This window comes from Nicotiana attenuata, unplaced genomic scaffold (genome assembly GCF_001879085.1).
Source record: "Nicotiana attenuata strain UT unplaced genomic scaffold, NIATTr2, whole genome shotgun sequence".
Taxonomy (NCBI): domain Eukaryota; kingdom Viridiplantae; phylum Streptophyta; class Magnoliopsida; order Solanales; family Solanaceae; genus Nicotiana; species Nicotiana attenuata.
In genome coordinates, this window is record NW_017677070.1 from 10,401 (window position 1) to 21,377 (window position 10,977).

The following is a 10,977-nucleotide window of genomic DNA, read 5'->3' on the forward strand; positions in this document are numbered from 1 at the left end:
TTATTATTTTAGGATGCGAGGAAAGGGAAAGAATGTGTTAAGCAAGAAGATAAGTCTCTTTAATTTAATAGATATTTTATTCATCAAAATTCAGATAATATTATCGAGAACAATAGAATAAATTTAAATTAATTTTTTTAAGATTAATAAAATATTTATCTTCTCTCATATTACAAAAAAAAGCGATCTGACAAAAACATAAAACAAAGTAATATGCTAATAAATATTTTTATTAAGAATGTATAATTACTAAATATTGGATAATATAATAAAGAAAATATAAAATAAAAAAGTCCTTCAATAACTATATAAGTCCTTTTGGTTTAATAGAAATTTTATATTAGGTATATCATATTGACAAATAAGATAATAGTTTAAATTTATTAAAGTAATACGATCTAATATGTTCAAACAAGTATTTAAGTTAACTAATATTATTTAATAAAATCGCGCGGGAGAAAAAGAAAAAACGTTTCAAACTTGACTGCGGGCCGTAACCAGAAAACTGGGCCCACTTAAAGCCAGCTGTACATCTCTCTCTCTCTTCACCTCCTTGGCTCCTTCTCTCTCTGAACTTTTCCATTTCATTTGCAGAGAGAGATAGAGAGAAAAAGTAAGAGAAAATTATCCCTTCTCTTCCAATAATAAACAAATAAATCCAATTACAAAATTCACAAAACAAAAGTTGTACGAAGGAATTTTCTCTGTTTGTTTTTTCTCTTTCTCTGTCCAAAACCTTAAAACTCATGGCGGTATGATTCTCTATACTCTCTCTATATTTTCCTGAATATATGCTTATAAATGTGAAATCTTCATGTTTATTCTTTTTATTTTATGGTAAAAGAAACCTTTTCTGAATTTCGATTGTTAGCTATATTTTGTTTGATTTTTGCCTGTCCTTTTTTTGGGTCTTTGTAGAAAACAGAAATGATAAAAAAAGGAACAAGGATTCTGGGTTTTTTTCTTTTTCCAGTTACAATATTAATTTCTCTATCTAATTAATTTTTTCAAAAAATGTTTATTTTTTAAAATTACGTAAAACACTTCAAACTCATGGCGCTATGATTTTCAGTTTTCTCTATATTAACATAGATATATGCTTATGTAGTTATGTATATGAATTCTTCATGTTTTATTGTTCATATTTTGTGGTAAAATTTGCCATTCTTGAGCTTAGATTGTTTGCTAGTGATATTGTTTTTCACCATATGAAAAAATAAAAATATTACTAATAGTATTTTACACCATAAAATGTTGATATTTGCCTGTTCTTTTTTGGTCTCTCTATATTAACATGAATATATACTTATGTATGTCAATCTTCCTGCTTGATTGCTGTTATTTTATGGTAAAAGTAGCTTTTTCACCGTGAACTGGTGATACTTTGCTCTGTTCTTCTTTTTGGGTCTCTGTAGATAGGAAGAACTAAAGAAAGCTTGTGGTTTTTTTTTTCTTAATTATATATTACTGTTTATTAGTTTGATTGTTCTTTAATGTAAAAGTAGCCTTTTTGAGCTTTTTATTAGCTAATCATCATGAGTCATGACTCTTCACCATAGTTGTTGATTATTTTTAGCTGGACTGCTGTACGGAAAAAGAAAATGAGAAGGCTTCTGAAATTTTTTTCTCCTTTTACAAATTATACTGGAGTAGAAGTGGCTTTTCTTATTTTCTTTTGAAATACTTTAAAGTGTTATGCGTTTAGAAATTAAATAAGGGTACAAAAATCATCTTTTGCTATAATAAAATATTATTTCAAAGAAAGAAATTCTTGAGTCCTAAATAGTAATAGTGTCATGTAAATGCAATAGAGTGACTAATTATATCTTTCCAAGACAAAGCTCTACGTATTTTAAGAGATTTATGAAATTTTGGGTTTATCTGTATTTTCTTTTCAAGTTTTTCTAATTTTATGCTCTATGGATCATGAGGAACAAGGTAGGCAATTTTAAAGGTGATTCTATTGGATTTTTTTTTATTGCCCCTGGATCTTTTTTTTTTCTTTTAAATAAATTGAAATTGAAAATTATTCTTTTACTGAAATATTCAAAGTCATTAATGAAGTTTTCTCTTGGGTTTTCCATGTTAATTCTGTTAACATATATATAGGTACAGAAAGTTATATATGCTATGTTCTTGAACTTGGCCTATGTGAAACTTGTATTACTGCTATATATATGTATAAAATAAATATGCTTTCCAATGAAGACCTTACAGGCATTTGTAAGTCTCAGGATTGAAGAAGAACAGCTTCTACTTCTCTTCTGAGAGATGATACTAGAAGTTGAAAATATATAAACTATCTGTTGATGTAATTATTTCTAATTAAGAGAAGTTGTACTGGCAAATATGGTAAAGCCTCCTCATTGGAAGCCCAAACTAAGCCCTGAACTTCTAGTACTAACCTAGTTCCTTCAGGAATCCGGTAAAACTGGAGCTTCCACTTCTTACCTAAAGTCTTTCACTTTCCTTACCTCATATAATTAATTTCCATTTTTACGCCAATAAGGGTAGGCTGTCCGGTCAGATATAGCTTTTAAGTAAAATATTCAGATATTCATGCAGTACTATACTATTCTAGCATCAAAGTCATTCTACAGTCTATATTTCTGTGCGATAAGAGAGTAACAGCAATAAGTATTCAGTATTTTATAATTTTAGCACATAGGAACAAATAAGAGCAAAGATCCATGAGTTCCTATTCTCTTTTTGTTTCAACCTTTTTTGTCAGGGATGAGGGGGGTTATTGTTGACAGATTCATGAGATAAATGGATCCTTTTCCTGCTCCTGGCATGTGCTTGTGCAGTCACATGAGCACTTCTTTTCCATGTATTGGTTTGATACTTCACCGGACTTCTTTGGCTATGCTAAAACAATTGCATGGTGCTAATCCATTGGTTGATGGCTTGATGTTAATGTGATATGTGTCTGTAGGCCTCTTATCTAGGAATTCTGCTTAGCAAAAGATAATTAATCTACCATTACTAACATTTCTGCATAAGTAAATTGTTCTGCAGCCTTTTCTATTTTAACGTAGGTCGTAGAATTGCAACTCTGATAGTTAATCTTTTGATGTCTATAGGATAAAGGTCGTCCACTTCCAAAATTTGGAGAGTGGGATGTCAATGACCCAGCTTCTGCTGAGGGTTTCACAGTCATCTTTAACAAAGCTCGAAATGAGAAGAGAAGCGGAGGCAATACAAACTCACCACCAAAGGGTGACCCTGCATATAATAAGCATGGAGCAACTCTTGGAAAGCCTCAATCAGTAAGTTGTGGGCCTCTTCTATAAGTCTTTGGCTAGCAGTGTGTACTATACATGCATTTCTTTAGTACTTTTTCATTCCTTGACTTTGATGGTTGAGGAAATTGTTTCACAAAGTTTGTACGAACGTTAATATGTTGTTCTATTAGATTATCTTTGGAAAACATGATGTTCTAAATCTAATTGTATGTTGTGCTTAAATCATTTCCCTTGTAAAGTATGTGCATAAATCAACACCAATTATCATTTTCTTAAACAAGAAAGATAAACATTTCTTAGGGTTCTTTGCATTTTGAACCGCTAATCTGTGCATTATTTGCTTAATAAAATTTGCACTCTCCTTTGTTTGCTCATGATTTGTCTCATAATGTGTGCATTGTTTTTGAAATTTGCATCATGTCTTTTTGTTTTTTCAGATTTCCATCTTTATCTATCCTTTTTTGATTTGCACCTTATTCTTTGAAAAATCATAAAACAAATCATTTGTGAAAGGGCAGGACAGAAATAATATATTTCAAGGCCAGCATATTCCTTCTAGGAGGAATTGCTCGAGTACTTTCTAGCCTTACGAGTTTGTCTTTTAGTGTTATTTTTGCTAATTTTATTTCTTCATTCAGCCGACCTATTATATCATTTATGTAAATTAAATATATGTTTTTCATGTCTTTTATGTTGATCAGAATTGATTCCTTTAGTTACGGTGTCTAGGACTCTATCCATTTGTTAGTTTTATAATTTTTCAAGCCATTTTTTGGCTAGTTTCATTCAATTGTATCCAGTTCCATATATTCTTCTTATGGCAAGTCAACAAAGTGTAACTTTTGCAAAGGTAAGGCAGTATTGTGAAACAAGCCAAAAAAAGTGACTTTTTTGCTCATTTAACCACTTGACTTACCATGATAAGATCAAGGTACCACTAATTGTTGCTGTATGGAAGCTGGATAAGTATCCTTTCCTTTGCTGTACACATGCCTATGCCCCTTGACAATGAATTGTTTCCCTTCATAGTTATAAAATGGCTCTAAATTGTATCACAAATGAATTGTAAATTAAATAAAAGCTCATCAGAAGGAGCAAATCCATATAGACAGGGCTTATGACTGGACTTAGCTAAAGATAGGGCACAACAGAAGATCAAGATCCATATAGGTGATACCCACTAGTTGGGAATAGATTTTATACTTCTTAGAAATTTTTTAATATTGTTATTATTATTGCTGCTATTATTATATATAAAAAAAATAATTCGCTTTCACTTTTATTTTATTTTGGTATGACGATGATATGAGTTGAGCTTAAAGAAAGAAGTGAAGATTCATATAGCTGACCTCAACTTGTTTGGGACTGATGCAATAGTTGTTGTATAATGAGTAAATCCTGAACATATGAAGGTTTGGTGCACATTAAAAAATGGTGCACACATTAGGAGGCAAATTGATAAAAAATAAAGGATACGGTGCAACTCAAAATGATTCACTAGGGGTGCAAAATGTAAAGAACTCACATTTGCCAAGACTCAAAGATTATATCTTGTAATTTTTATATTATTGCTTCATATGCATTTTACAACTGTTTGCTTCTATAAAAGAGTTTGAACTCACAGTTTGAGCTTTGTGCATTGCCTTTGCGTAACCATGCGGAATCCTAGCCTTGATATTGATACTAAAATTGTAACTTTGTTGAGCTGTTGAACTTAAAATTAGGATACACAACATACATATAGCATCTACGTACATACTCAGTGCACACACATACAGAGCAAGTTCACATATGTAAGCACTTGCTCGAGGAATTTCTCATGCGTGAGCAAACAGGAATCTATTCCCTTGTATTCGTAGGAAATCAAAGGACTTTACATGAAAGCATGGTGTCCTTTCGATTGTGCAATTAACCCTCCTTAGCATTGAGCAAATTATCCAAGAATTGATTGTGTTCATTAATTCGTCAATGTAGGAGGTTCACGTTATACTTATATGCTTCTAGTCATGTGAGGAACTGTTTATGATGGCAAATAGAGTTGCTTGTGCATTGATATTTTCTTAGTACTGTTTAACATTAAACAGAGTTTTACCATTTTATGATCTTTCTCTCTGGTAGTAACTAGTAAGTTCGAATTAATATTCATTAATTCCAGATAATAACTTTGTGGATGCATTCCTTTTCAGAAAAAATGGTTCTGCTGTATGCATTCTGCTGCTGCGGAATCATGAACTCTCTATGCTCCTATCCATCACATTGGGGAGTGTTTGATCTGAAATGTAAAGTGTTCCTCAAGTCTGGAGCTGTAGTCAAGCCTGGAATTTGTTCTGTTGTGTTTTAGAATTTACTCGAATTTCGTCATTGAAAGATATTCTGCTATCTATTTATTTATTTTTTGATCTTGATGTTATTATTGTTGCTTTTAGTCTTTTATCTTCCCATTTTCTTTCCAATGCTAGGTTTTGGGATTGGTTATTGTTTGCCATGTTTTCTTTTCGTATGCCCATATGTTAGCTTGCTATTACCAACTTCGTAAAAGAGGGGTTAAGGGATTTGAATGGCTCCGCCAATATCCAAGGTTTTATTCAAGGTAACAAGCTTAATTGCAGAAGCTTGACGAGTGCAAATTTCTAGAGCCGAGGGTCTATCGGAAACAACCCTTCTATCTCCCCATTCTCAGACCCCACTTGTGGGACTCTACTGTTGTTGACGAGTGCAAATATCCTCTACTTTGGGAGACAAGCCCGTTTGAGTTTGGTTACCATCAATGAGATTCAATGCATAGATTATACATTGATTAAATACAGTTTATATATATATATATATCCGCGGGCTATTTTTTGTTTAACATATTAGGTGGGCGGCTATTTGGGTTAATTCTTCGATATATAATAGAAGTTTGGACAATAATTAGTTGAAGTTAGAAAAATAAGGTTGTTTTGAGTTGAAATTGAAAGAATATGAAAGTCGAATTTGTGTGGATGTAAATTGGTGAATTTGCATCTATACCCGTTTTTTGTGCCACATTTTAACTTGTGCCCGCTTTACAAAAAAAATACAAGCGTACTCGCTTTTTCACATAATTTCTTTTGTACTGGAAAACTTCAGCTGAAGTTTTTGTCTTTGTAACCGAAAAACTTAAGCAGTTTCCAGCTTAAGTTTTCCAGTTATACAATAAAAACTTAAGCTCTAGAGCTTAAGTTTTCCAGCTATAAAATAGAAACTTAAGCAGTTTCCAGCTTAAGTTTTCCAGTTATAAAATAAAAACTTAAGCAGTTTCCAGCTTAAGTTTTCCAGTTATAAAATAAAAACTTAAGCAGTTTCCAGCTGAAGTTCTTATTTTCGAGACCCTTTGCTTGAACTTGGGCTACCTCGACATCAACCTTGTAAACAGCCACAATCTCCTCGGCATCAGCCTTGACCACCTTGGCCTCCAACCTGGCCACCTCAAGCTCCTTGGCTAGATTTTCTCGATAGGAGACGGCCGAATTCAGCTACGACTGAAGTTCCTCAATCTTTTTGGCCTGCACCGAAGCCTTTTCCTTTACATTTCGGAGCTGGAACTCAGCTGAAGGTACTGTGCCTAGGCAGACTCTTTTCCGAGGCCAAGTGATCNAGAGCTGAAGTTTCTATGTTATAAAATAAAAACTTCAGCTCTAGAGCTGAAGTTTGCCAGTTATAAAATAAAAACTTCAGCTAGAGCTGAAGTTTCCTAGTTATAAAGGGAAGCTGAAGTTTTTTAAAAAGTGGGTACGGATGCAAATAAAAAGACAAAGCGGCTACAGGTTAAAGAGGGGCGCCCTGTGCAATTTTTACATGTAAATTTCACTTGGCAAAAAGAAAAGTTAAAATTTTTGTGAGTGAAAATTATTATTTCTCTTGAAATACTGTTCAAACTTGTTTTTTTAGTATTTCATCAGCATTTCTAACAAAGTTCAATTCAACATTAACAATACTAATGGCTCAATTTCAATTTGCAAATAATGACTTAAATATTTGCAAGGTAAGTCATGACCGAACCCAGAGATTTTGAGAATTAGGTTTAGGTTATTTTATCTAATTTGATCGAAGTATTTTTATTAAGTTAAAAAATATATGTTTTTGAATCCTTTTTCTTTTGGATAGGGCTCAATGAAGAGTACTCGTCTTTATTTAACCATCTTCTTGTGATTTAACGACTAATGAAAAATTTGGCTATCTTGCATGCCAGCTTGGAAAAATAGAATACTAAAAGGAAAAGAAAGAAATTGCGTGACCTAAAATATATTGACATGAATGTTGTGAAAGAAAAGTTAAAAGTATGGTAGGATATTAATGTTAAAATATGTATACTGCGATTTTTTTGTAAATAATATGACTAAAACGCAGAGTCGAACTTTTTGATATTTTCATTTTCTTGAATCTTTATACATTAGATATACTTTTGTATTTTCTGCTGTTTTACTAGTACATTAAACGTAAAACAAAATTGTCCTCAGTAATTACTTGTAAAAGCTTTATCTTTTCAAATAATGCGTGGTGGAAATGGGATCACCGGTATTGAACCTAAATCTATTATGCAATTATTAGGCTATTGTGATTCCAGCTGAAATACTATGATATTTTTCATTTAGAAATCACCTAATTTGGTGGAGGGTAAGACTTTAAGCCTTACACGTTGTTGGAAATGAACGAAATAAATATACACAATGAGGAAGAAGACATATATTTTAATCCTCCTAATATGAGAGTACTTAGAATGGACATTCTCACTCTTTCACATTTAATATATGACAAAGAAAGAATGAGTATACTCAATTTTTACGTAATTAAAGGATGCATTACCATTCAAATTGTATTATCTTGGAAGTTGGAACTCCATTATTTCCAAATCTATCACTTCAAATTCACACTTAACAAAATATGGAGAAAAACCAACCCGAAGGTGGTGACTTGTGGTCAAAGAGCTGATATTACATCTTCTGGACTAAAGCTCGGATACAATAGGCACAATAGAAAAAAGGAGCCCGGTGAACTAAGCTCCCGCTATTCACGGGGTCCGAGAAAGGACCGGACCACAAGGGTCTATTGTACGCAGCTTAACCTGAATACAATACGCACTTCGAGATTAAATAATTTCTTCTTATTTAACTAAGTCTTGGTTGACTGAAAAATTCAATGTTTGTGTTGGTGTGAGCCTGGGAGATAGCAAGTACATTACGAAAATAATTGAGGTGTCGCAACAGATTTGAGCTATATATAGTGACAATTTTAAGATTTTTTTTTCACTATCCATGAGTTATAACCTTTTGTTTTCTATCAATATTGAAATAAAGCGGCAAAAGAAAACTAGCTAGAAATCAAGCAAGGTAATGAAATCCCAACAACATCTCCTGCAATAATACAAGAAAGCACAAGTGCATGTCATTCAAAATAAGGCTATTGACTAAAGGATAAATTGGCTAAACCATCAGCAACCGAAGTAGCCTCCTTATAGATACAAGCAATAGAGACCATCTAGTTCCTAACCAAGAGATAACAAATGTGATTGACTACATCACTATTCCGGTAACGCACAGACCTTCCAGGTCGCAAGACATGAATCACACTAGAATTATCAATTTGCAAGGCAACCCGACACCACCCTCTGTCCCAAACTTCTTGAAGACCAGTCAGAACTCCCCATAGCTCAGCACTAAAGGATGTACACACCCCAATCTCAACTCAAAATTCACCAAGCCACATACCATCAAATACTGCTAACAATCCCTATTTATGTAAGAATTTTGCCTTTACTAAGTAAGATGAAGTTCGTGGCAATATCTCTCTAAATTTGTAAGAATTTTACCTTTACTAAATAACTAAATGAAAATTCGAATTGTTTCAAATTGACACCAGCCCCAAATATAACTGTTTGCTCAAAAGTTATTACAAAACTTACGAGTATAAAACAATATAAGTAAATCACGGGATAATCATAGCAAATCGTAATAATCCGTTGGACCCAATGAAAGAAACGAAAATAAGTACTCAGGAATAAGGGTAGAAGCATAAGAAACCTTTATTGATAATATTTGTTTGGTCTGCCTCTCCATGGAGAGGTTCAGAACCTTACAATGGTGTTTTCTTTTCCCATAAGAGGGGTATATTTTCTCGATTCTCTCTCCTCTCACTAGTGGTGAAGAAGCAGCCCCCCTCTCTGTGGGGTTTCCTCTCTTGGTATTTATAGCTGTGAGCTTCGTGAGCTGGCAATAAGTGGTCGTGACCACGTTGGGGTTTCGCCTTCATGGTGGCGGATGGGCCGTGGCCTTGTTGATCGAATCAGATGAGGGTTGAATATAATTAATTCTGAGTGGTCGTGCCACTAATTAATCATGAACTAACTTAAAACGGGATTAGCCTCGTTAATTATCGTGGGGTCGGATTCTGACTCATACAGTTAGTCCCTCCGCTTATTGAGGTCGTGTTTCGGCCGAGCTCGATGAGCGGACTTCATCGATTGTGATTTGAAAACAACTCGTATAAGGGGGTCGACTTATTGGCGGCGGTGGCTTTAGCCGTTTACACGTTGGAGATGGCCGTAGCCTTTCGTACATTGGAGAGCCTTTCATACATTAGAGATGGCCGTAGCCTTTCATATATTGAGGATGGCCGTAGCCTTTCACATATTAGAGATGGCCGTAGCCTTTCATATATTGAGGATGGCCGTAGCCTTTTATATATTGGAGACGGCCGTAGCCTTTCATATATTGAGGATGGCTGTAGCCTTTCACATATTAGAGATGGCCGTAACCTATCATATATTGAGGATGGCCGTAGCCTTTCACATATTAGAGATAGCCGTAGCCTTTCATATATTGAGGATGGCCGTAGCCTTTTATATATTGGAGACGACCGTAGCCTTTCATATATTGAGGATGGTCGTAGCCTTTCACATATTAGAGATGGCCGTAGCCTTTCATATATTGAGGATGGCCGTAGGGAATGAGTATGCGCCGGGTAAGTATTCGGTCAAGTCCAAAATTTTAACGGCGTACGGCACATTCTTTCAGCGTTCACAGGTCGTAGCGATCATTCCGACGATGGTATGTTGGCGGATGGCTGAGAAGCCGCTTTGCGGAGCTCGTCATAATGACGCTTGCTTCGGCAGAACCGAATCGTTTTACGGTTGGTCGTGCAGTTAATGATGGCTATTGGGTTTCGCGAAAGCCATTTATGTTGCCTATAAAGGTGGGTTGAGGCATTCATTTCTCATATCTTCTTTGTTCATCTGAGAGAGAGATTCTGAGGAAACTTTTTCGTTTCGCTAATTCATCTTCTCTTTTCTTTCCTTTGATTGTGATAACATTTGTCTTCAGTAGATCAACAATGGCAGGCAGTTCTTCCCACGGTGCTCTTCCGGTAGATTTTTCGGTAGTCGGAGGGCCATCTCCGGCGATGGGAGGTGCAGAACAGATGGAGTCCGGCGAAATTCCGTCGGTTGACGAGGTGGTTCCTCGGCCCGGAGGTCTGGCGATTGATTTCACCGTCGACGGTGGAGAGGAACCGGTGGATGAAGCCCCGTTAATGGGGAAGATTGGGATGGCCCGATTATGGGAACAGGGAGTCGTTCCTACCCATGCAGACATTGTTCTCGCTAGAAGCGAGGAGAGGGTCCACACCGATCGCCGGGGATACTGCATTTTTTACGCCTATCCTTTCAGGTTGGGGTTCAAGATCCTGCTCCCAATGCTGGTGGTGGATTTCTGTCGTT

At 35.0% G+C, this 10,977-nt stretch overlaps 1 protein-coding gene across 1 annotated transcript; it reads left to right on the forward strand.

Moving 5' to 3' along the window:
• The first annotated feature begins 553 nt into the window (after nucleotides 1–553).
• Nucleotides 554–5,690, forward strand: LOC109221299 (RPM1-interacting protein 4). The gene is made up of 3 exons (XM_019385764.1): nucleotides 554–752; nucleotides 3,084–3,269; nucleotides 5,432–5,690. The coding sequence occupies exons 1-3, from the start codon at nucleotides 747–749 to the stop codon at nucleotides 5,474–5,476; spliced, it is 237 nt and encodes a 78-aa protein (XP_019241309.1). The 5' UTR covers nucleotides 554–746; the 3' UTR covers nucleotides 5,477–5,690.
• The last annotated feature ends 5,287 nt before the right edge of the window (nucleotides 5,691–10,977 follow it).

What these genes read in the sequence shown, in the direction of transcription:
- LOC109221299 (XM_019385764.1), top strand. An exon ending in CTCTTGGAAAGCCTCAATCA is followed by an intron (nt 3,270 to 5,431) that starts GTAAGTTGTGGG and finishes ATTCCTTTTCAG; the next exon opens with AAAAAATGGTTCTGCTGTAT.